The 26,981-nt window shown below is 43.9% G+C and overlaps 1 protein-coding gene across 6 annotated transcripts in view; it reads left to right on the plus strand.

The window, feature by feature from the left end:
- Positions 1 to 26,981, plus strand: part of LOC106566212 (dedicator of cytokinesis protein 3) — a 401,791-nt gene that overhangs the window by 310,269 nt on the left and 64,541 nt on the right. For 3 of the 6 annotated variants that reach the window (XM_082959510.1, XM_082959511.1, XM_082959512.1), the window contains exons 12-20: positions 4,012 to 4,112; positions 6,614 to 6,695; positions 8,358 to 8,528; positions 10,150 to 10,254; positions 18,380 to 18,572; positions 19,349 to 19,476; positions 22,920 to 23,066; positions 25,564 to 25,662; positions 25,994 to 26,088. In XM_082959510.1, the coding sequence (XP_082815636.1) occupies positions 4,012 to 4,112; positions 6,614 to 6,695; positions 8,358 to 8,528; positions 10,150 to 10,254; positions 18,380 to 18,572; positions 19,349 to 19,476; positions 22,920 to 23,066; positions 25,564 to 25,662; positions 25,994 to 26,088 (1,121 nt within the window). The remainder of the gene's footprint in view (positions 1 to 4,011; positions 4,113 to 6,613; positions 6,696 to 8,357; positions 8,529 to 10,149; positions 10,255 to 18,379; positions 18,573 to 19,348; positions 19,477 to 22,919; positions 23,067 to 25,563; positions 25,663 to 25,993; positions 26,089 to 26,981) is intronic. The other 3 variants (XM_045691962.2, XM_082959513.1, XM_082959514.1) reach the window with 1 other exon arrangement.

Below are 26,981 nucleotides of genomic sequence, written 5' to 3' on the forward strand. Positions count from 1 at the left end.
TATTGTGAGCTGCGTGAGTGTATTCCAGTGTGGCACGACTCTGAGCGTCTTCCTCTCCAGCACAGTCATCAGCTGATGCTACAGTGCTTCACGCATCACCTGGCCGTGTGTCTACCTCTTACTACTCCTCGCTAAGAACGGATAGTGTGTCTCAAAATGGCACCCTACGTAGTGCACTACTTTAGACCAGGGCTCATAGGGCTCTCGTAAAAAGTAGTGCACTGTACACGTGTAGGATCCAGAGGAAGAAGGTAGTGAGTACGGCCCAGTACATCACTGGGGCCAAACTTCCTGCCATCCAGGACCTCTATACCAGGCCAGTAATTATTAGGAGCTCTCTCTCTCTCTCTCTCTCTCTCTCTGTCAGCCAGCTGCCTCTGCAGGGCCAGATCTCAGAGGGTCATTTAGCCCATCCGAGACCTCCTCACAACAGAGTCAAAGACAGACTCCTTCCTAGAGGTATCTGTCTGTCATGTTGGGGATGGAGAGAGATCCGTGACTAGACAAAGTGCTCAGAGGAACAGTCTGTATTGATGGGTTGGCTCGCTGCTCAGAGGAACAGTCTCTATGGATGGGTTGGCTCGCTGCTCAGAGGAACAGTCTGTATTGATGGGTTGGCTCGCTGCTCAGAGGAACAGTCTGTATGGATGGGTTGGCTCGCTGCTCAGAGGAACAGTCTGTATTGATGGGTTGGCTCACTGCTCAGAGGAACAGTCTGTATTGATGGGTTGGCTCACTGCTCAGAGGAACAGTCTGTATTGATGGGTTGGCTCACTGCTCAGAGGAACAGTCTGTATTGATGGGTTGGCTCGCTGCTCAGAGGAACAGTCTGTATTGATGGGTTGGCTCACTGCTCAGAGGAACAGTCTGTATTGATGGGTTGGCTCACAGCTCACAGAAGAGGCAGGGTACATTTAAAATGGCACCCTATTCCCTATTAATGCACTAACTTTGACTAGAAAAGTAGTGGTCCATATTGGGAATATGATGCCATTTAGGACTTACCATGGCTCTTCTGTGAGGCTCAACAAGATGTGTCAAAAGTAGTGCACTATTAAGGCAATAGGGTGCCATGTTGGGCTTACCACAGTGTACCCTCATCTCAGCCTGGTAATAAGCTATAGAAAGGACACCAGAGTGGAGCTACTCACTGAATCTGGTGATGGGTGTCCAGAGGTGACATCTTTAACCAGAGATCACATCTTTAACCAGAGATCACATGTTTTTTTAAATACTGTTAAACTATTTGGTGCAATGTGCTTTGTGACTTGCCCTGAATTAAAATTAAAAAAAAAATTGTAAACATGGTCTTAAAGACTCCAGTGTTCCATTTGTACATGTGCATTTGCAGGGCACAACAACAAAAAATAAACCAAGCTAAGCATCACACAGTTCTTCTCCCTAAATTCCCTTTCGTGTCTCGCTCACTCAATTTGCACTCCCTCTACACACGTGTGCTGAGTGCACACACACAAGCTACGGTTAGGCCTACAGAAATAAATGCAGTGGGACAATACCTCTAACTGATGTGATACACAAGCTACTGTACATTTCTTGCAAAATGACGACAGTTTTATGACATATTCAAAATGTACTGGTTGGTTGAAGTAGGGAAATACGAGTGCAGACAACTAACTGAGGTTTTGGAATAATTGTATCCCATATATTTTTCTGCTTATATTAGTCAAATCAAATGTATTTAGAGATCAAATAAAATCAAATGTCTTTTATAAAGCCCTTCTTACATCAGCTGATATCTCAAAGTGCTGTACAGAAACCCATTCTAAAACCCCAAACAGCAAGCAATGCAGGTGTAGAAGCACGGTGGCTAGGAAAAACTCCCTAGAAAGGCCAGAACCTAGGAAGAAACCTAGAGAGGAACCAGGCTATGAGGGGTGGCCAGTCCTCTTCTGGCTGTGCCGGGTGGAGATTATAACAGAACATTGCCAAGATGTTCAAATGTTCATAGATGACCATCAGGGTCAGATAATAATAAACTGGAGCAGCAGCACGGCCAGGTGGACTGGGGACAGCAAGGAGTCATCAGACCAGGTAGTCCTGAGGCATGGTCCTAGGGCTCAGGTCCTCTGAGAGAAAGAAAGAAAGAGAGAGAGAGAATCAGATAAAGCATATTTAAATTCATACAGGACACCGGATAAGACAAGAGAAATACTCCAGATGTAACAGACTGACCCTAGCCTCCCGACACATAAACTACTGCAGCATAAATAATGGAGGCTGAGACAGGAGGGATCAGAAGACACTGTGGCCCCATCCGATGATACCCCCGGACAGGGCCAAACAGGCAGGATATAACCCCACCCACTTTGCCAAAGCACAGCCCCCACACCACTAGAGGGATATCTTCAACCACCAACTTACCATCCTGAGACAAGGCCAAGTATAGCCCACAAAGATCTCCGCCATGGCACAACCCAAGGGGGGGTACCAACCCGGACAGGAAGATCACGTCAGTGACTCAACCCACTCAAGTGACGCACCCCTCCCATGGACGGCACGGAAGAGCACCAGTAAGCCAGTGACTCAGCCCCTGTAAAAGGGTTAGAGGCAGAGAATCCCAGTGGAGAGAGGGGAACCGGCCAAGCAGAGACAGCAAGGGCAGTTCGTCTACTTTGTGAGCTGCTAGTGCCATTCAGAATTGGTTAGCCTAGGCTATAACCTCCCTAAACATAGACAGGTTCCACACTGACAATATGCTAAAACGTTAGTTTGATAAAAGACAAAGAGAGCATTTTCATCAGAACCATTAAACCGTCGCCTACTCACCAAATCGATGCCCTGGACGTGATTCATCATGTTCCATGTGGAATTGATCATCCATTTAGAAAATTCCAAAGAACAGAAACTAAATCAAACGTCTGTATATCGAAAAGAAGACAAATTTTTGTTTGAAAACCCTGAAAGAATTGTCTTCAACGCGTCAAATGACAATAACTGTTCCTGAAGCGAGATGCACATCTCTTCACACTGGCAACTTTTTTTCATTTGGAAAAAATATTCTGTTATATTTTATTTTATTTCATGTTTTTTTTGCTATAAAATAGCTGTGTCTTGAGTTGACTGTGATAAGGGCTTGGGAAATAACAGCGTGTTGTCTGTTAAATTAACAAAACAAGGCTATGCCATTATACATCCATATACTTCTACTAGCAAGCTCCACTGGTAAGGTTATTGCCTTCTTGAAGATTGTGTTCCGCGATATAATATAACCAGTTGATATTACGTTTTCAATAAATTAATCTTAAAGCTACAATATGTTACTTTTTAGGCGACCCGACCAAATTCACATAGGAATGTGAGTTATAGCTCTTTCATTCCCGTTTAATGTAAGTCTGAGAAGTGGTAAATCTGTTCTATGTGCTCTATTTCTATGCTTCCCGTTCTGAAGTTTTGTTTTTGTATTGTTTTACTTTCGGTTTTGTACACCAGCTTCAAACAGCTGAAACAACAATATTTTTGTTAATGGAAAATATATTTCAGAGGTATAGATGGCACGATGATTCTCTGCTTGTTTTGTGGCAAACTATTAGAATTTTAGTAATCAGAAAATTGGCAGAGCGATTTCTGCATAGTGCATCTTTAAATGGCAATAGTTTTTTTTTATTGAATGAATATATATGAGGCAATTTAGCAATTAGGATTGTTATCTGTAGTGGTTATGTTAGATTGGGCGTTGTTGTACGCTGCCGGCATATAGGTAAATGTGGACATATTTCTTTCCACTGGGGGCCTTGCCCTTGTGTTCTAAAAATATATTTTTTCCCCCATTCCGAGTACTCCAAAAATATATATATGCGAGTACTTAAACAGTTTAAAAAAAAGTTAAATACCCATTCCTACTGGTATTGTTCTTACAGTCCTCCATTGTCAAGAGATGTTATTGAAGTGTCAAGTCCGACAAACCTTTTGTCCCTTAATTCCAGGGCTCTTACATTGACGTCTTCTCCAACCTCTACTCCTAACTAACTATATCTCTCTCCTTCTCCTCAGGTGTTCATCATTAATCTGCTGAGGGACAGCAAGTACTATCACTTCTGCCCCGTTATGGACACTTACATCCAGAAGCACTTTGCTGGAGCGCTGGCTTACAAGTGAGTTTCCCTTGTATGTCTGGTATTTATTTATTTATTGCTTATTGTACCTGGTAAGTTTGACTGAGAACAAATTCTCATTTACAGCAACGACCTGGGGAATAGTTACAGGGGAGAGGAGGGGGATGAATGAGCCAATTGGAAGTTGGGGATGATTAGGTGACCATGATGGTATGAAAGCCAGATTGGGAATTTAGCCAGGACACCGGGGTTAACACCCCTACTCTTACGATAAATGCCATGGGATATTTAGTGACCACAGAGAGTCAGAACACCCGTTTAATGTCCCATTCAAAAGACAGCACCCTACACAGGGCAATGTCCCCAATCACTGCCCTGGGGCATTGGAATATTTTTATTAGAGCAGAGGAAAGAGTGCTCCTATTGTCCCTCCAACACCACTGCCAGCAGTATCTGGTCTCCCATCTAGTGACCAACCAGGACCAACCCTGCTTAGCCTCAGAGGCAAGCCAGCAGTGGGATGCTGCTGATAATATATCTGTCTGGTATCTGTCCTCTATCTGTCTGGTATCTGTCCTCTATCTGTCTGGTATCTGTCTTCTATCTGTCTGGTATCTGTCCTCTATCTGTCTGGTATCTGTCTTCTATCTGTCTGGAATCTGTCTTCTATCTGTCTGGTATCTGTCTTCTATCTGTCTGGTATCTGTCCTCTATCTGTCTGGTATCTGTCCTCTATGTCTGGTATCTGTCTTCTATCTGTCTGGTATCTGTCTGGAATCTGTCTTCTATCTGTCTGGTATCTGTCTTCTATCTGTCTGGTATCTGATTGGAGTCTGCCTGTGGTAAATTCAATTGATATGGTCTGAAAAGTCACACACCTGTTGTAACGAGTGTTGTGTGTGGAGGACCAAGACGCAACAGGGAAGTGTATACTCATCTTCTCTTTTTAATATATAAGAAGGAGAAACAAAATAAACACGTATACAATTAACAGAAACGACACTAACAGTTCTGTCAGGTGACAAGCACAAAACAGAATACAACTACCCACAATCCACCATACAAACACACCCCTAATTATAGGACCTTCAATCAGAGGCAACGATAGACAGCTGCCTCCAACTGAAGGCCCCAACACCAATTAGCTAAACATAGAAATACAAACGACTAGACTGGACATAGAAATAAACTAACATAGAACAATAACTAAAACCCTGGACTAATAAATCAAATACCCCTCTACCTGGACACATACACAAAACCACCCTGAACCACATAAAACAAATACCCCCTGCCACGTCCTGACCAAAATAAACACTAACAAATAACACTTTACAGGTCAGAACGTGACACCTGTCTATATAAGGTCCCACAGTTGACAATGCATATCCTCCGAGACAGGATTGTGTCGAGGTACAAGATCTGTGGAAGGGTACCAAAAAATGTCTGTAGCATTGAAGGTCCCCAAGAACACAGTGGCCTCCATCATTCTTAAATGGAAGAAGTTTGGAACCGACAAGTCTCTTGCTAGAGCTGGTCGCCCGGCCAAACTGAGCATCGGGGGAGAAGGGCATTGGACAGAGCTCTAGAGTTCCTCTGTGGAGATGGGAGAACCTTCCACAAAGACAATCATCTCTGCAGCACCCCACCAATCAGGTTTTTATGGTAGAGTGGCCAGAGGGAAGTTACTTCTCAGTAAAAAGCACATGACAGCCCACTTGGAGTTTGCCAAAAGACACCTAAAGACTCTCAGACCATGATAAACAAGATTCTCTGGTCTGATGAAACCAAGATTGAACTCTTTGGCCTGAATGTCAAGCGTCACGTCTGGAGGAAAAACCTGGTACCATGGTGTTGGCAGCATCATGCTGTGGGGATGTCTTTCAGTAGCAGGGACTGGGAGACTAGTCAGGATCGAGGGAAAGATGAACGGAGCAAAGTACAGAGAGATCCTTGATGAAAACCTGCTCCAGAGCGCTCAGGACCTCAGACTGGGGCAAAGGTTTACCTTCCAACAGGACAACAACCCTAAGCACACAGCCAAGACAATGCAGGAGTGGCTTCGGGACAAGTCTCTGAATGTCATTGAGTGACCCAGCCAGAGCCCGGACTAGAACCCGATCTAACATCTCTGGAGAGGCCTGAAAATAGCTGTGCAGCGACACTCCCCATCCAACCTGACAGAGCTTGTGAGGATCTGCAGAGAAGAATGGGAGAAACTCCCCATATACAGGTGTGCAAAGCTTGTAGCGTCATACCCAAGAAGACACGAGGCTGTAATCGCTGCTAAAATGTACAAAAAAAACACAAAAAAACAGTATTTGCTTTGTCATTATGGGGTATTGTTTGTAGACTGATGATGAGGGGAAAAAAACGATTTAATCTATTTTAGAATAAGGTTGTAACGTAACAAAAATGTGGAAAAAGTCCAGGGGTCTGAATACTTCCTGAATGCTCTGTGAGTACTAAAGGAAGCCCCCCCCCCTCATGGTTACTGGTGTATGTTTTGATGAAACTTCCTCGTCTTGTTCTTTCTCCAGAGAGTTGATCCGCTGTCTGAAGTGGTACATGGACCGTTCTGCAGAGGTGGTGAGACAGAACCACATCCAAGAGGCCATGAGGGTAGGAGAACATGCTCCACTGGAAATGACCATAGACAAGGGAATAGGTTTTGAGTTGGGGGGGTGCTAAAAATGTCTTTGACCATGTATGTGACCAGAAAAAAAAACTCTGTACCTTGGCTAAATAAATTACAAAGCTTAACGATTGTTCCTGGTTGTGAAAGAAATTGTCAGAAAAAAATCATTATATTACAGTTGAAATAACAGTGCAGTGTAAAATCTACAGTCATATGGAATGTGTTTGGGAGAGAAGGACTACTCAGTAAGTTAGTTGAATAAAATATGAATAAAGCTTACTCATTGCTTTATTATTTTATTTTTAAATGCTGCAATGCAATGTAAAAGTTTCCTGTATAAATAATAGATTGTATCCACATGATTTAAAAAATGGATGACTGTTTGTACTACCATACTGTCCTTAGAAAGCTTGTCTGGCTCCATCAATGTCTCATGGGTCCTTATGTCTATGTATCTGGTTCTCCTCAAGCCTTTATATCGCTGTATCAGTCCCTCCTCAATCCTTTATGTCTCTGTATCAGTCCCTCCTCAATCCTTTATGTCTCTGTATCAGTCCCTCCTCAATCCTTTATGTCTATGTATCTGTCCCTCCTCAATCCTTTATGTCTATGTATCTGTCCCTCCTCAATCCTTTATGTCTCTGTATCAGTCCCTCCTCATCCTTTATGTCTATGTATCTGTCCCTCCTCATCCTTTATATCTATGTATCTGTCCTCCTCAATCCTTTATGTCTCTGTATCAGTCCCTCCTCAATCCTTTATATCTATGTATCTGTCCCTCCTCCATCCTTTATGTCTCTGTATCAGTCCCTCCTCAATTCTTTATCTCTCTGTATCAGTCCCTCCTCAACCCTTTATATCTATGTATATGTCCTCCTCAACCCTTTATGTCTCTGTATCAGTCCCTCCTCCATCCTTTATGTCTCTGTATCAGTCCCTCCTCAATCCTTTATCTCTCTGTATCAGTCCCTCCTCAATCCTTTATATCTATGTATCTGTCCTCCTCAATCCTTTATGTCTATGTATCTGTCCCTCCTCAATCCTTTATGTCTATGTATCTGTCCCTCCTCAATCCTTTATGTCTCTGTATCAGTCCCTCCTCAAGCCTTTATGTCTCTGTATCTGTCCCTCCTCAAGCCTTTATGTCTGAAAACTAGCATGGTTTAGTGAATATTGTTTTATTTATTTATTTATAAAGTATCACACCCTTTTAAAAGGTTTTATTTTTTATTTTGTTTCCCCTCATAATGTCTGATAAAAAAATCACAGTAGACTGAAACCTCAACATGCTTTTAATATTTATCTTAATAAAAATGAATTATTTTTCGACATAAAGAAAGTCATGCCCTTTTTGCACGTTGTTTTTATAGAATCTTGATTTCCAGCTTTCACAAGTGAACAAGACTTGGAAGTGTCACATTGTGAGACTAACATTTCTATGTCCTGGTCTCTCTCTTTCCCTCCTTGTGATTTCCTGCCCTGAGCACAAATCTAACCCTCAGACCTTCAGGATGTCCTCTTGGCCTAATGGTGAAGACGTTAGGTTGGCGTGCAAGAGGTTTCGATCCAACCAGTTACACTTTACTGACACGTCTATGTCCTTATCTCTCTCCCCCCCCCCCCCCCCCCCCCCCCCTTTACCCCAGGCTCTGGAGTACCTGTTGAAGTTCATTATCCAGTCTCGGATCCTGTACTCCCGTGCTACCTGTGGTATGGAGGAAGAACAGTTCAGGGCTAGCATCCAAGAGCTCTTCCAGTCCATCCGCTTTGTACTCAGTCTGGACAGCCGCAGCTCTGAGACACTCGTTTTCACACAGGTCAGTGACCTAAACACACTCCAGAGGTCAAAACATTCTGACACACAGCAGGGTTTGGGAGACCTACACTGACCCCACCTCCAGTGTAATAATAGAATTGTAACGGTAATAGCCAGTAGCCTTAGGCATGGCTAAATGTTGTTTAGATGCTAACTATTGTAATGTTCAGCGCTCTTCTTCTAGCTGCCCCCCCCCCCCCCATATCAAGATAGCTTATTGTTTGTTCTCTTCTGGAACTGTACCAAAGTGTGATGACTTCATTCTCTCACCAGGACTAGGAAGTGACGAGAGTCAATATGAAGATTCTGAGATTCAACAACATAATCCATTTATACCATCAATACGTCCTCAATGACTTCATTGTTTACTCTCTTTTCAGCTCCATGACTTCACTGTTTACTCTCTTTTCAGCTCCGTGACTTCACTGTTTACTCTCTTTCGCTCCAGCTCCTGACCCTTCAGCCCGTGCCCTGTTACTCTCTTTTCAGCTCCGCCCTGACCCTTCAGCTCCGTGCTTCACGTCCTCTTTTCAGCTCCATGACTTCACTGTTTACTCTCTTTTCAGCTCCATGACTTCATTGTTTACTCTCTTTTCAGCTCCGTGACTTCACTGTTTACTCTCTTTTCAGCTCTGACTTCACTGTTTACTTTCTTTTCAGCTCTGTGACCACTGTTTACTCTCTTTTCAGCTCCGTGACTTCACTGTTTACTCTCTTTTCAGCTCTGTGACTTCACTGTTTGCTCTCTTTTCAGCTCCGTGACTTCACTGTTTACTCTCTTTTCAGCTCCATGACTTCACTGTTTGCTCTCTTTTCAGCTCCGTGACTTCACTGTTTACTCTCTTTTCAGCTCCATGACTTGATTGTTTACTCTCTTTTCAGCTCTGACTTCACTGTTTACTCTCTTTTCAGCTCCATGACTTCACTGTTTACTCTCTTTTCAGCTCTGTGACTTCACTGTTTGCTCTCTTTTCAGCTCCATGACTTCACTGTTTACTCTCTTTTCAGCTCCGTGACTTCACTGTTTACTCTCTTTTCAGCTCTGACTTCACTGTTTACTTTCTTTTCAGCTCTGTGACCACTGTTTACTCTCTTTTCAGCTCCATGACTTCACTGTTTACTCTCTTTTCAGCTCCATGACTTCACTGTTTACTCTCTTTTCAGCTCCGTGACTTCACTGTTTACTCTCTTTTCAGCTCTGACTTCACTGTTTACTTTCTTTTCAGCTCTGTGACCACTGTTTACTCTCTTTTCAGCTCCGTGACTTCACTGTTTACTCTCTTTTCAGCTCTGTGACTTCACTGTTTGCTCTCTTTTCAGCTCCGTGACTTCACTGTTTACTCTCTTTTCAGCTCTGCAGCTGAAGAGTGTTCATTTTAAAATATACAGTAGTCATTTTTCTATTTTAATTTCTTTACAATCTAAAGTAGTTAGAATCCCTTTCCTACGGTATTTCAGTTGCTTCAATTAGTCTAATTTTATACATTTTCTTTATTTGCCCCCTTTGCCCCTGCTTTGTGTACTGCATATGTTACCTCCTCCTCCTGTCCCCCTCCTGCTTCTCCTGTCCCCTTCCTCCGGGACCCTCCCTGTCCCCTGACTGTCCTGTTCCCCCCGGTCAGACTCCTCAGGTCCCCCAGCCTGCCTCTGGACAGGGACAGCCCCCAGGCCCCATCAGCTGTACTCAGGCCTGGAGCTCCAACGCTCCTCGCCCCTCTCCTCTCTCAGTAAGTAACTGTAGCCCTGGCACAATGGGGATCCTCTGCCAAGTTCCACCCGCTCACTCTGGCATCAAGCACCTCCCAACCAACCAACCTTCCAACCTCCCAACCAACCAAACCAACCAACCAACCAACCTCCCTACCTCCCAACCAACCAACCAACCAACCAACCTTCCAACCAGCCTCCCAACCAACCAGCCTCCCAACCTCCCTACCAACCAACCAGCCAGCCTCCCAACCAACCTACCAACCGACCAGCCTCCCAACCTCCCAACCTCCCAACCAACCAACCAACCAACCAACCAAACCAACCAACCAAACCAACCAACTAACCTCCCAACCAACCAACCAGCCTCCCAACCAACCAACCAACCAAACCAACCAACCAACCAACCAACCAAACCAACCAACTAACCTCCCAACCAACCAACCAGCCTCCCAACCAACCAACCAACCAAACCAACCAACCAACTAACCAACCAACCAACCAGCCTCCCAACCAATCTCCCAACCAATCTCCCAACCAATCTCCCAATCCCCCAACCAAACCAACCAACCAACCAACCAACTAACCTCCCAACCAACCAACCTTCCAACCAGCCTCCCAACCAACCAGCCTCCCAACCTCCCTACCAACCAACCAACCAACCAGCCTCCCAACCAACCTCCCAACCAACCTCCCGTCCTCACTACCAACCAACCAACCAGTCTCCCAACCAACCAGCCTCCCAACCTCCCTACCAACCAACCAACCAACTAGCCTCCCAACCAATCTCCCAACCAACCAGCCTCCCAACCTCCCTACCAACCAACCTCCCTACCAACCAACCAACCAACCAACCAACCTCCCAACCAATCTCCCAACCAACCAACCAACCAACCAACCAACCAACCAGTCTCCCAACCAACCAGCCTCCCAACCTCCCTACCAACCAACTAACCAGCCTCCCAACCAATCTCCCAACCAACCAGCCTCACTACCAACCAACCAACCAGCCTCCCAACCTCCCTACCAACCAACCAACCAGCCTCCCAACCTTCCTACCAACCAACCAACCTCCCAACCAACCAACCAACCTCCCAACCAACCAACCAACCTTCCAACCAGTCTCCCAACCAACCAACCTTCCAACCTCCCTACCAACCAACCAGTCTCCCAACCAACCAGCCTTCCAACCAGCCTCCCAACCAACCAACCTCCCTACCAACCAACCAACCAGCCTCCCAACCTCCCTACCAACCAACCAACCACCAACCCCTTTTATAAATAGCAAGAAAGTCAAAGCTGAAAGTTGTCTAAGCTGTGCGCAGAAGAAAAAACAGTCGGCGCAGAGAAGCACGTCGTTTCTCTTTGCTTATTTGAGCTGTTCTATCTATAATAGGTCTATCTTCTGTATACCTACCTTGTCACAACACAACTGATTGGCTCAAATTCCACAAATTCACTTTGAATAAGGCACACCTGTTAATTGAAAAACATTCCAGGTGACTACCTCATGAAGCTGGTTGAGAGAATGCCAAGAGTGTGCAAAGCTTTCATCAAGGCAAAGGGTGGATACTTTGAAGAATCTCAAATATAAAATATCTTTTGATTTAACACTTTTTTGGTTACTACATGATTCCATATGTGTTATTTCATAGTTTTGATGTCTTTACTATTATTCTACAATGTAGACAATAGTAACAATAAAGAAAAACCCTTGAATGAGTAGGTGTTCTACAACTTTTGACCAGGTAGTGTATACAGTGGTTCCTCCTTTAAAAGTTGCGAGTTTACACAGCGGGACTTAGAGGTAATTTGTGGTTTAGTACAGTACCCTGCGTCACCACTTCATTGCTCCAGACCACCACAAGGGGGAGTTAGAGCACTGATTATGCTTTCTACTGTGTCTCTAACTGACAATGAATGGGTGACATTTAAAAAAAAAAAAAAAACTTTATTTTACTAGGCAAGTCAGTTAATTAAGAACAAATTCTTATTTTCAATGACAGCCTAGGAACAGTGGATTAACTGTCTTCTTCAGGGGCAGAACAACAGATTTATACCTTGTCGGCTCGGGGATTTGATCTTGCAACCTTTACGGTTACTAGTCCAACGCTCTAACCACTAGGCTACGCTGCCGCCTAAATAGAAACTGATAATTGTGCACGACTTCAGTATTACTTACTAAAACTGTTGTTACACTAAGGTTTTTATTATTTTATTTTGTTAGAATTATTTTGCTCTTACTGTAGTACTGTAGGCCACTCCCGACCGGTCAAATCGTACAGCGCCGGTGTGGTACAACAGTCTAAGACACTGCATAGCAGTGTTGCTACAGATGCTGGTTCAAAACCCGTGCTGTCCTTGACTGGGAGACACATGAGATGACTGTAGGTTTTTGGTTTTTCTCCCTCTAAAAACATAAATAAATCATTCTAATTAACAAACTGGTAAAAATACTCTTTCAAAATGCCGATGTTTATTTAGTTATGAATCCATAACAAATTACTATGGGAATAAATATCACTGAATTACAGAAATATCTTCCAATCCTCTATATGTAATTATTGGCGGAGAGTCACGTCATATGTTTAGATATACTGATGGTTTACTGTAGGCGACATGAGTCTCTCTAGTGTTGAGTAATGTGCTTTTAAAAGTGGTGTAGGTCTTATTTATTTAAAGAGCATATTGAAGTTAGAAGCAATAGGATTTGAAGCAATAGGTCAACTATTTCAGCACCATTTAGCCCTGCTCTGAGACAAGCATGGGGACTGGTCTTGATGAAATCAATGAGATGTTTTATTTTCACTGAATCTCCGTTTGGGTATTGCTTAGACTAGAATTAGAAAATTAGGGTGCAGAAATGTTATGCTGTTAGTGTAACATTAATTTAACTAGGCAAGTCAGTTAAGAACAAATTATTATTTGGACAAGGACAGCCTACTCCTTCCTCCCCATCAGGGTATTGAACCCCAGTCTTCCGCAGGACACTGGATTCTTTAGCTAAATAGCCCAGTACTGTACTGCCGACCGTCACGTTGTACAGCGCCATATATTCCGTTCCATCCTAACGGAAACCCAGAGGGTTTTTCATTTTTCTTGTAATAGAAACACCATAATATTAATCAAATTAATTAAGCAAGTACCAGTCAAAAGTTTGGACACACCTACTCATTCCAGGATTTTTCTTTATTAATAATAGTGAAAACATCACAACTATGAAATAACACATATGGAATCAGTTAAGACCAAATTTTTATTCCTCCCCATCGAGGAATTGAACCCCAGTCTCCCACATGCCTCTTATTCTCTAGTACAGCCTATATTGAAGGTACTTGAGGTCATGAGAAAATACTCTTTCAAAATGCAGATGTTGATTTAGTTATGGATCCATAACGAAGTACTATGGGAATAAGTATCACTGAATTACAGAAATATTGGAACAAAGTTGTCTAATGAAGGCAAACAAATTGTTGCTTACTGGAAAATACTCTTTCAAACACACATGGTCATGTTGTACAGTGTCATTATGGCTATTAGCAGGGCTATATTTTGGCCTTTATAAATATTATTTTGGCATTTATAAATATTAATTTTCAGATTACAATCGCTCACTGTAATTTTTTTTAAACGAAATAATCTTCAAAATATCGTTATTTATAGCCTTTCCACCGTGGATGTCTATTTCAGCACCGTTTCGCGCTGCTCTGAGACAAGCATGGAGAAACAAAAAAATGTTCAATTATAATCCATATTCCATATTATTCCATATTCTTAAGATATATGTGTTGACTGAATATAAGCAAGTGATGTCTGCTAAATAATCAAGTTAGGTTTCTCCAGAAATAAATAATTCTAAATAAAAAAAATGTCTCTATTTACCAATTAGTGAGAATGTCTCACCCCATGTTCAAGAATTGCCTTTTTCTCGCTCACTCTAGGTTAAATGAAAATGAAATCTCCAAAATATTGTTACTTTTTAAACAAAGCGATTTTTATTATTAATTCATTTAGAATTATATAAAAGCCCTTTAGATATTCTCATAGATCCAGGAAAAATTCACCTTAGATATTAATTTAGAAACCTCCAATCCTCTTATGCTGTAGCCTACTCCCAACCGTCACGTTGTACAGCGCCATATTTTCCATTCCATCCTAACAGAAACCCTGAGGGTTTCGTTTTTTGTTTTTCTCGTAAAAGAAACACCATAATATTAATCAAATTAATTATGCCAAATTCCTTAAAATTGATTCCATGTACTATGTTACTACAAAAAAAGGTTTTAAATTCTCTAGTCATGCCAATATGGGAGACTATCGAATGCTTCTCAAAGATGCCCCTCTGATGGTCAAACTAGCACTAATTTGCATTAACTTAAAAAATGGCTGACAATAAAAATGACGTGAGATAGAATGCTGCAGCAGCCCGCAAGGTATGCTGTAGTATGACACAACTTTTAAAGGAGGAACCACTGTGTGGATCTGTGCCATTCATTTTGAATTGGACCGTGTTTACAGCATGAGCGGTCGTGATTAGATGAGCTTGTTTTGAGATCAAGGAAAGAGCAGCATGTAGTCACGTGTGCATATTTTGTTCATATCCTTTGCTAGTTAGTGAGTTATTAGCCCAGTTATAGATAATTTCTGGTCAACAGTGGTCACTTCCTACGAGAGCACAAAACGAGTGCATTTCTAGCCATCTTTGAAAGTGAGACAGGTAAAGAGCTTTTTTTTGTCTTAAAGGGGCAGTGTTGTATTTTGAGACAAGCTTGAATAAGCTAAGTAGCCAATAGGCAGAGGGTAGCATGATTTGTCTGATTTTCCGTTATAGTGGTATGGGAATAATAATACATTTTATTTTGTAAAGGGGTTTCTTGCATCGAACAACAACAACATTTTCAGTCACCTGATTAATGTCTAGCCCTGCATGTTTTTTTTCAAAAGTCTCATAGAATGTGGGCCTACATTGAACACCACACATTGGCTGCTACTGTAGGCTGAATGATAGAACAGCTATTTCTATGTTAAAATGTTATGGGATGCGTTTTCTCCATTGTTCTTTATGGTAGGTCACTCTGGTACAATGTTCAAATTTGCACTCAGCAGACCTGAAATTTGCTCAGTGCCCAAAATGTTTTGAGGGAACATTGCTCCTACCTGCTCTTAACCAATCCACCTACCCCTTCCCAAATCACCAACCCCTTTTTACAAACAACCTCTCAACCAATTGACCTACCTCCTCCCCAAATCTTCTACCCCTTTTACAAATGATCTCCCAACCAACTAACCAATCAATCTCCCAAAGAACTCACCAATCAATCCCCCAATCAACTCACCAATCAATCTCCCAACCAACTAACCAATCAATCTCCCAAAGAACTCACCAATCAATCTCCCAACCAACTCACCAATCAATCCCCCAACCAACTCACCAATCAACCTCCCAACCAACTCACCAATCAATCTCCCAACCAACTCACCAATCAAATCAAATCAAATTTATTTTTATATAGCCCTTCGTACATCAGCTGATATCTCAAAGTGCTGTACAGAAACCCAGCCTAAAACCCCAAACAGCAAGCAATGCATGTGAAAGAAGCACGGTGGCTAGGAAAAACTCCCTAGGAAAAACTCCCTAGAAAGGCCAAAAACCTAGGAAGAAACCTAGAGAGGAACCAGGCTATGAGGGGTGGCCAGTCCTCTTCTGGCTGTGCCGGGTGGATATTATAACAGAACATGGTCAAGATGTTAAAATGTTCATAAATGACCAGCATGGTCAAATAATAATAATCATAGTAGTTGTCGAGGGTGCAGCAAGCACGTCCGGTGAACAGGTCAGGGTTCCATAGCCGCAGGCAGAACAGTTGAAACTGGAGCAGCAGCATGGCCAGGTGGACTGGGGACAGCAAGGAGTCATCATGCCAGGTAGTCCTGATGCATGGTCCTAGGGCTCAGGTCCTCCGAGAGAAAGAAAGAAAGAAAGAGAGAAAGAGAGAATTAGAGAGAGCATATTTAAATTCACACAGGACACCGGATAAGACAAGAGAAATACTCCAGATGTAACAGACTGACCCTAGCCCCCCGACACATAAACTACTGCAGCATAAATACTGGAGGCTGAGACAGGAGGGGTCAGGAGACACTGTGGCCCCATCCGATGAAACCCCCGGACAGGGCCAAACAGGCAGGATATAACCCCACCCACTTTGCCAAAGCACAGCCCCCACACCACTAGAGGGATGTCTCCAACCACCAACTTACCGTCCTAAGACAAGGCCGAGTATAGCCCACAAAGATCTCCGCCACAGCACAACCCAAGGGGGGGGCGCCAACCCAGACAGGAAGACCACGTCAGTGACTCAGCCCACTCAAGTGACGCACCCCTCCCATGGACGGCATGGAAGAACACCAGTACGCCAGTGACTCAGACCCTGTAATAGGGTTAGAGGCAGAGAATCCCAGTGGAGAGAGGGGAACCGGCAAGGCAGAGACAGCAAGGGCGGTTCGTTGCTCCAGCCTTTCCGTTCACCTTCACACTCCTGGGCCAGACTATACTTAATCATAGGACCTACTGAAGAGATAAGTCTTCAGTAAAGACTTAAAGGTTGAGACTGAGTCTGCGTCTCTCACATGGGTAGGCAGACCATTCCATAAAAATGGAGCTCTATAGGAGAAAGCCCTACCTCCAGCCGTTTGCTTAGAAATTCTAGGGACAATTAGGAGGCCTGCGTCTTGTGACCGTAGCGTACGTGTAGGTATGTACGGCAGGACCAAATCGGAAAGATAGGTAGGAGCAAGCCCATGTAATGCTTTGTAGGTTAGCAGTAAAACCTTGAAATCAGCCCTTGCCTTAACAGGAAGCTAGTGTAGGGAGGCTAGCACTGGGGTAATATGATCACATTTTTTGGTTCTAGTCAGGATTCTAGCAGCCGTATTTAGCACTAACTGAAGTTTATTTAGTGCTTTATCCGGGTAGCCGGAAAGTAGAGCATTGCAGTAGTCCAGCCTAGAAGTAACAAAAGCATGGATGAATTTTTCTGCGTAATTTTTGGACAGAAAGTTTCTGATTTTTGCAATGTTACGTAGATGGAAAAAAGCTGTCCTTGAAACAGTCTTGATATGTTCTTCAAAAGAGAGATCAGGGTCCAGAGTAACGCCGAGGTCCTTCACAGTTTTATTTGAGACGACTGTACAACCATCAAGATTAATTGTCAGATTCAACAGAAGATCTCTTTGTTTCTTGGGACCTAGAACAAGCATCTCTGTTTTGTCCGAGTTTAAAAGTAGAAAGTTTGCAGCCATCCACTTCTTTATGTCTGAAACACAGGCTTCTAGCGAGGGCAATTTTGGGGCTTCACCATGTTTCATTGAAATGTACAGCTGTGTGTCGTCCGCATAGCAGTGCAATTTAACATTATGTTTTCGAATTACATCCCCAAGAGGTAAAATATATAGTGAAAACAATAGTGGTCCTAAATCAATCCCCCAACCAACTCACCAATCAATCCCCCAACCAACTCACCAATCAATCCCCCAACCAACTCACCAATCAATCCCCCAACCAACTCACCAATCAACCCCTCAACCAACTCACCAATCCAAACAGAATGAAACATTGTAATGTAAATGTATTTTGTTTGCCTCCTGTTTTTTTTAACCTTACAAACTCTTTTCCTACTCTTACATCATCATGTCATGTCTTCCCTCGAGCCATGACTCTGTGTAATGACTCTGTGTATTAACTCTGTGCAATGACTCTGTGTTATGACTCTGTGCAATGACTGTAATGACTCTGTGTGATGACTCTGTGTAATGACCCTGTGATGCCTGGCGTTCTTGGAGATCCTCACAACTTTTCCAGGACTGTCTTTGTGTCATTGGGACTGTTGGGGCCATAGGTTGATTCATGGTACCTAGGAGCAAGAGGATCAATATGAATGGGAAAAATTCAGATTTTTAATAGGATATCCTTTAATTTCAATCTCGTAGTTTGTTGCTCCTTGGTACACTGGCCTGGCAGTCTGTCTCACACCCCCAAATCACCCACACCACATCCCTGAGCCGTTGGTCCAGTGTGGAGCTGGTCACTCTCTCCCCATCTCTCCTCCCTCTCTCACCCTCCCTCTTTTTCTCCCCCACCCCTAGGCGGCGCTATTGAACTCGTTCCCGGCCATCTTTGACGAACTGCTTCAGATGTTTACAGTCCAGGAAGTGGCAGAGTTCGTACGGGGTACGCTGGGCAGCATGCCAAGTACCGTACACATCGGACAGTCCATGGATGTCGTCAAACTGCAGTCCATCGCTCGCACCGTCGACAGTCGCCTCTTCTCCTTCCCAGGTATTTACCACTTGGATGACATTATAAACACTCAGACTTATGACCATTTTGATGCATTACACCAGTTTTGTTGTTCTGAGTTTTGGGGTGTTTTACTTATAATATGTAAGTAAAAAGATTCACATGGATGTGAATCGATGAAATACAATAAGGTATCGTTAACTGTTGTATAGGTTGGGTCTCCCGAGTGGCGCAGCTGTTTAAGACACTGCATCGCAGTGCTTGAGGCATCACTACAGACCCTGGCTCGATCACAGTCGGACGTGTCGGGAGACCCATGAGGCGGCGCACAATTTTTGCCCAGCGTCGTCCGGGTTATGGGGGGGTTTGGCCGGCCGGGATTTCCTTGTCCCTTTTTGCTCTAGCGACTCCTTGTGGCGGGCCGGGCGCCTGCAAGCAAACTACAGTCGCCAGCTGGACAGTGTTTCCTCTGACACATTGGTGCGTCTGGCTTCCGGGTTAAGCAAGCACTGTGTCAAGAAGCAATGCAGCTTGGCAGAGTCGTGTTTAGGAGGACGTATGGTTCTCGACCTTCGCCTCTCCCGAGTCCGTAGGGGAGTTGCATCGATGGGACAAGACTGTGAATACCAATTGGGTAGAAAGAAGGGGTAAAAACTACCAAAAAAATCTAAAACTGTTGTATCGGTCAATTGTAAATTCTCAAAAAAATATCCTCTATCCCTCTCTTTCTATCTCTCTATCTCCATGTATCTCTCGCTCTACGTGTATCTCTCTCTCTGTCTCTCTCTCTCTCTCTCTGTGTATCTCTCTCTCAGAGTCTCGTAGGATCTTGCTTCCTGTGGTCCTACATCACATCCACCTCCACCTGAGACAGCAGAAAGAGCTGCTCATCTGTTCTGGCATCCTCAGCAGTATCTTCTCCATCATCAAAACCAGCTCTCTGGTAAACTATCTCTAGTCTCTATCTTCTCCATCGTCAAGACCAGCTCTCTGGTAAACTATCTCTAGTCTATATCTTCTCCATCATCAAAACCAGCTCTCTGGTAAACTATCTCTAGTCTCTATCTTCTCCATCGTCAAGACCAGCACTCTGGTAAACTATCTCTAGTCTATATCTTCTCCATCATCAAAACCAGCTCTCTGGTAAACTATCTCTAGTCTCTATCTTCTCCATCGTCAAGACCAGCACTCTGGTAAATTATCTCTAGTCTATATCTTCTCCATCATCAAAACCAGCTCTCTGGTAAACTATCTCCAGTCTCTATCTTCTCCATCGTCAAGACCAGCACTCTGGTAAACTATCTCTAGTCTCTATCTTCTCCATCGTCAAGACCAGCACTCTGGTAAACTATCTCTAGTCTATATCTTCTCCATCATCAAAACCAGCTCTCTGGTAAACTATCTCTAGTCTATATCTTCTCCATCATCAAGACCAGCACTCTGGTAAACTATCTCTAGTCTCTATCTTCTCCATCGTCAAGACCAGCACTCTGGTAAACTATCTCTAGTCTATATCTTCTCCATCATCAAGACCAGCACTCTGGTAAACTATCTCTAGTCTCTATCTTCTCCATCGTCAAGACCAGCACTCTGGTAAACTATCTCTAGTCTCTATCTTCTCCATCGTCAAGACCAGCACTCTGGTAAACTATCTCTAGTCTCTATCTTCTCCATCGTCAAGACCAGCACTCTGGTAAACTATCTCTAGTCTATATCTTCTCCATCATCAAGACCAGCTCTCTGGTCATTTATCTCTAGTCCGTACCATACAGACCGGACAAATATAATTACACATCCTGGCGTCAGGTTCTAGTATGATTAACAGACATTGGTCAGGCCTCCTTGTGTATGAGCATGTCATTTCAACTGTGTCAAATCAATCCTGACTCTCAATTTTAAACCATAACCATTCGCTCTGGATTATGTTCATTCACATTTAGGAAGGCTGTAGATCCATATGAATATAATGGCGCAACACACCGGATGATGACTCTGTACAAGATACAGTTGAAGTCGGAAGTTTACATACACCTTAGCCAGATACAGTTGAAGTCGGAAGTTTACATACACCTTAGCCCGATACAGTTGAAGTCGGAAGTTTACATACACCTTAGCCCGATACAGTTGAAGTCGGAAGTTTACATACACCTTAGCCCGATACAGTTGAAGTCGGAAGTTTACATACACCTTAGCCAAATACAGTTGAAGTCGGAAGTTTACATACACCTTAGCCAGATACAGTTGAAGTCGGAAGTTTACATACACCTTAGCCAGATACAGTTGAAGTCGGAAGTTTACATACACCTTAGCCAGATACAGTTGAAGGCGGAAGTTTACATACACCTTAGCCAAACACAGTTGAAGTCAGAAGTTTACATATAGTTGAAGTCGGAAGTTTACATACACCTTAGCCAAATACAGTTGAAGTCAGAAGTTTACTTGCACTTAGGTTGGAGTCATTAAAACTTGTTTTTCAACCACTCCACAAATTTCTATAGTTTTGGCAAGTCGGTTAGGACATCTACTGTGTGCATGACACAAGTAATTTTTCAAATAATTGTGTACAGACAGATTCTTTGGAATATTCCAGAAAATGATGTCATGGCTTTAGAAGCTTCTGATGGGCTAATTGACATAATTTGAGTTAATTGGAGGTGTACCTGTGGATGTATTTCAAGGCCTACCTTCAAACTCAGTGCCTCTTTGCTTGACATCATGGGAAAATCAAAAGAACTCAGCCAAGACCTCAGAAAAAAAATTGTAGACCTCCACAAGTCTGGTTCATCCTTGGGAGCAATTTCCAAATGCCTGAAGGTACAATGTTCATCTGTACAAACAAGAGTACGCAAGTATAAACACCATGGGACCAGGCAGCCGTCATACTGCTCAGGAAAGAGACTCGTTCTGTCTCCTAGAGATGAACGTACGTTGGTGTGAAAAGTGCAAATCAATCCCAGAACAAGAGCAAAGGACCTTGTGAAGATGCTGGAGGAAACAGGTACAAAAGTATTTATATCCACAGTAAAACGAGTCCTATATCGACATAACCTGAAAGGCCGCTCAGCAAGGAAGCCACTGCTCCAAAACCGCCATAAAAAAGCCAGACTACGGTTTGCAACTGCACATGGGGACAAAGATCGTACTTTTTGGAGAAATGTTCTCTGGTATGATGAAACAAAAATTGAACTTTTTGGCCATAATGACCATCGTTATGTTTGGAGGAAAAAGGGAGAGGCTTGCAATCTGAAGAACACCATCCAAACCGTGAAGCACGGGGGTGGCAGCATCATGTTGTGGGGGTGCTTTGCTGCAGGATGGACTGGTGCACTTCACAAAATAGATGGCATCATGGGGAAGGGATATTATGTGGATATATTGAAGCAACATCTCAAGACATCAGTCAAGAAGTTAAAGCATGGTCGCAAATGGGTCTTTCAAATGGACAATGACCCCAAGCATACTTCCAAAGTTGTGGCAAAATGGCTTAATGACAACAAAGTCAAGGTATTGGAGCGGCCATCACAAAGCCCTGACCTCAATCCTATAGAAAATGTATGGGCAAAACTGCAAGGAGGCCTACAAACCTGACTCAGTTACACCAGCTCTGTCAGGAGGAATGGGCAAAAATTCACCCAATTTATTGTGGGAAGCTTGTTGAAGGCTACCCGAAACGTTTGACCCAAGTTAAACAATTTAAAGGCAATGCTACCAAATACTAATTGAGTGTATGTAAACTTCTGACCCACTGGGAGTGTGATGAAAGAAATAAAAGCTGAAATAAATAATTCGTTCTACTATTATTCTAACATTTCACATTCTTGAAAAAAAAGTGGTGATCCTAAATGACCTAAGACAGGGACTTTTTTATTAGGATTAAATGTCAGGAATTGTGAAAAACTGAAATGTGTGGAGTGGTTGAAAAACGAGTTTTAATGACTCCAACCTAAGTGTATGTAAACGTCTGACTACAACTGTATGAGGTACTTGGACAATGAAAGAGCCGTCAAAGAGTTAGAGTGCATGTGTTGTTCGTGTACAGTAGGATTCCTGTGGTCTTCCAGGTTTTCTTCATGTACAGTAGGATTCCTGTGGTCTTCCAGGTTTTCTTCATGTACAGTAGGATTCCTGTGGTCTTCCAGGTTTTCTTCATGTACAGTAGGATTCCTGTGGTCTTCCAGGTTTTCTTCATGTACAGTAGGATTCCTGTGGTCTTCCAGGTTTTCTTCATGTACAGTAGGATTCCTGTGGTCTTCCAGGTTTTCTTCATGTACAGTAGGATTCCTGTGGTCTTCCAGGTTTTCTTAATGGTACAGTAGATTTCCTGTGGTCTTCTTCACCCAGGAGAGGGTACCCATTGATTTCCCATGTATTCATATCTCCCTCTAGGACACCCCAGTGCAGGAGGAGGTAGAGATGATGGTGGAATCTCTTCTGGATGTTCTTCTCCAGACCCTGCTGGCCATCATGACCAAGTCTCAGTCCCAGGAGGCGGTAAGAGGCCATCGCTGCCCACAGTGCACGGCTGAGATCACTGTTAGTAACTAACAATCTGCTTCTACTATCCATCTACTTCATCCTCCTCTACTCTACAAACTGCATCTCTCTCTCTCTCTCTTCATCGACCTGGTCCTACTCATCTCTATTTTCCCGATCACTTCCCCCACTCCTGTCTCTACATGTTTCACCCTCACCACTCCTATCTCTACATGTTTCCCCCTCACCACTCCTATCTCTAAATGTTTCCCCCTCACCACTCCTGTCTCTACATGTTTCCCCCTCACCACTCCTATCTCTACTTGTTTCCCCCTCACCTCTCCTGTCTCTACACGCTTCCCCCTCATCACTCCTGTCTCTACACGTTTCCCCCTCACCACTCCTGTCTCTACATGCTTCCCCTCACCACTCCTGTCTCCACATGCTTCCCCTCACCACTCCTGTCTCTACATGTTTCCACCTCACCACTCCTGTCTCCACATGTTTCCCCCTCACCACTCCTGTCTCCACATGCTTCCCCTCACCACTCCTGTCTCTACTTGTTTCCCCCTCACCACTCCTGTCTCCACATGTTTCCCCTCACCACTCCTGTCTCTACTTGTTTCCCCCTCACCACTCCTGTCTCCACATGCTTCCCCTCACCACTCCTGTCTCTACATGCTTCCCCTCACCACTCCTGTCTCTACATGTTTCCCCTCACCACTCCTATCTCTAAATGTTTCCCCCTCACCACTCCTGTCTCTACTTGTTTCCCCCTCACCACTCCTGTCTCCACATGCTTCCCCCTCACCACTCCTGTCTCCACATGCTTCCCCCTCACCACTCCTATCTCTAAATGTTTCCCCCTCACCACTCCTGTCTCTACTTGTTTCCCCCTCACCACTCCTGTCTCCACATGTTTCCCCCTCACCACTCCTGTCTCTACATGTTTCCCCCTCACCACTCCTATCTCTACACGTTTCCCCCTCACCACTCCTGTCTCTACTTGTTTCCCCCTCACCACTCCTGTCTCCACATGCTTCCCCTCACCACTCCTGTCTCTACATGTTTCCACCTCACCACTCCTGTCTCCACATGTTTCCCCCTCACCACTCCTGTCTCCACATGCTTCCCCTCACCACTCCTGTCTCTACATGCTTCCCCTCACCACTCCTGTCTCTACATGTTTCCACCTCACCACTCCTGTCTCCACATGTTTCCCCCTCACCACTCCTGTCTCCACATGCTTCCCCTCACCACTCCTATCTCTAAATGTTTCCCCCTCACCACTCCTGTCTCCACATGCTTCCCCTCACCACTCCTGTCTCTACTTGTTTCCCCCTCACCACTCCTGTCTCCACATGCTCCCCTTCACCACTCCTGTCTCCACATGCTTCCCCTCACCACTCCTGTCTCTACATGTTTCCCCTCACCACTCCTGTCTCTACACGTTTCCCCCTCACCACTCCTGTCTCTACATGCTTCCCCTCACCACTCCTGTCTCCACATGCTTCCCCTCACCACTCCTGTCTCCACACGTTTCCCCCTCACCACTCCTGTCTCTACACGTTTCCCCCTCACCACTCCTGTCTCCACACGTTTCCCCCTCACCACTCCTGTCTCCACACGTTTCCCCCTCACCACTCCTGTCTCCACACGTTTCCCCCTCACCACTCCTGTCTCCACACATTTCCCCCTCACCTCCCCCACTGTCCCTATTCGTTCCCTTGTTAATTCTGTCCCTGTGCTTCATAACCCTTTACCAGTTTGTAGCTTGTCTATTAGGAGTGTTTTCAGAGAAATAAAGTCGAATAAAAGACTCACAGTAAAAAAGTATGAGGCCTAAAGCTTTTTTTTAACTACATTATTTGTTGAATATTATTGATCAATTTAGAATTTGTCGCTGTTACGAACTCAGTAACTAAGCTGAATACAGTAACTAAACTAAGCTGAATACAGTAACTAAGATGAATACAGTAACTAAACTAAGCTGAATACAGTAACTAAACTAAGTTGAATGAAGTAACTAAACCTAGCTGAATACAGTAACTAAGATGAATACAGTAACTAAACTAAGCTGAATACAGTAACTAAACTAAGCTGAATACAGTAACTAAACTAAGCTGAATACAGTAACTAAACTAAGCTGAATGAGTAACTAAACTAAGCTGAATGTAGTAACTAAACTAAGCTGAATGTAGTAACTAAACTAAGCTGAATGTAGTAACTAAACTAAGCTGAATACAGTAACTAAACTAAGCTGAATAGAGTAACTTAACTAAGTTGAATGAAGTAACTAAACTAAGCTGAATACAGTAACTTAACTAAGTGTAATACAGTAACTTAACTAAGTTGAATGAAGTAACTAACTTACTAAGTAACTAAACTATCTTACAGTTGTCCTTTGAAACATACCCTTATCCAATCATCTCCCTCCATCCTCATTATCCTAACCCCCCCCCCCATTCTTTCCATCTGTGTTTTGATTGGTCATTGGGTGGCTCGTGTTGCACTGTGATTGGCTGACATGTGTGTGTGCCTGTGTTCTCATTGGCAGGGAGAGTATGTGTCCTGCCTCCTATCCCTGCTGCGTCAGATGTCTGACATCCACTTCAAACATCTACTGGACAACTTCCAGAGCAAAGAGGAAGTCATGGTGAGACTGACTCAATGTCCTCCTCTTCCTCATTCCACTGACCTGAAAGAATGTGATGTGATTCATGAATTCTAGCCTAATGCTGAGCTTCCACCATATTGTTTTCACCTGTCGCGTCTTTTCCAATCAGTGCAGATGAAGGGGAGGAGAGGACAGATTTGTAAGCAGTTGTGATGGGGCCTCTAATGTACAGGGAGTCATGGATGAACTGACATATTGGTTTTGTTCCAGTGTTCCAGCCTGCTCATGGTTAAGGACACACATGACTCTCTGTCTCTCTCTCTCTCTCTCTCTCTCTCTCTCTCTCTCTCTCTCTCTCTCTCTCTCTCAGGAGTTCCTTCTGAAGATATTCTGTGTGTTTCGTAACCTGATGAAGCTCAGTATTTTTCCCCGGGACTGGAACGTGATGAGGCTGCTGACCAGCAAGTATGTCATACTGAACACACACACACACACACACACACACACACACACACACACACACACACACACACACACACACACACACACACACACACACACACACACACAGGACTGGAATGTGATGAGCTGACCAGCAAGTACATCTCCATGTTTCTCCCATCCCTCTTCCCACACCTCCACCCATCCCTCTTCCACACCTCCACCCTTCCATCTTCCACACCTCCTCCCATCCCTCTTCCCACACCTCCACCCATCCCTCTTCCACACCTCCACCCTTCCCTCTTCCACACCTGCACCCAATCCCTCTTTCAGACCTGCATAGCTGGTCTGTTTGTACACATCCATGTTCCCAGTCACCTTTCCATGGTTAAATGTGGTTTTCGCATTCAGTTTGGCGTGTATGCTGCCATCTATCTATGGTTTTTGGTTTGGATAAGTTCTAATGGTGGCAGTGGGAACAACATCCTCTGTGTATACGTCAGTACTATTCTCAGTGACAACCCAGAACATTTCCCAAAACAATCTTGAAGCATATATTCCGATTGGTCAGACCAGCGTTGAACAGTCCTTACCACAGACATTTACATTTTAGTCATTTAGCAGACGCTCTTATCCAGAGCGACTTAAAGTAGTGAATGCATACATTACATTTTTTCCGTACTGGGCCCCCGTGGGAATCGAACCCACAACCCTGGCGTTGCAAACACCATGCTCTACCAACTGAGCTACAGGGAAGGCTAGATACTGCCTGTTTAAGTTTCTGCTTATAGGAGGGGAGGAGAAAAATGGAGGCGTGATCTGATTGGAGGAATTTTCCTCAGATTTCCTTTATTGAACTCCCCAGCTCCAATAAATGCAGTCTCAGGATATGTGGTTTACAGTTTTACACAAAGTCC

Source organism: Salmo salar, chromosome 12, assembly GCF_965601325.2.
Source record: "Salmo salar chromosome 12, fSalSal1, whole genome shotgun sequence".
NCBI lineage: Eukaryota > Metazoa > Chordata > Actinopteri > Salmoniformes > Salmonidae > Salmo > Salmo salar.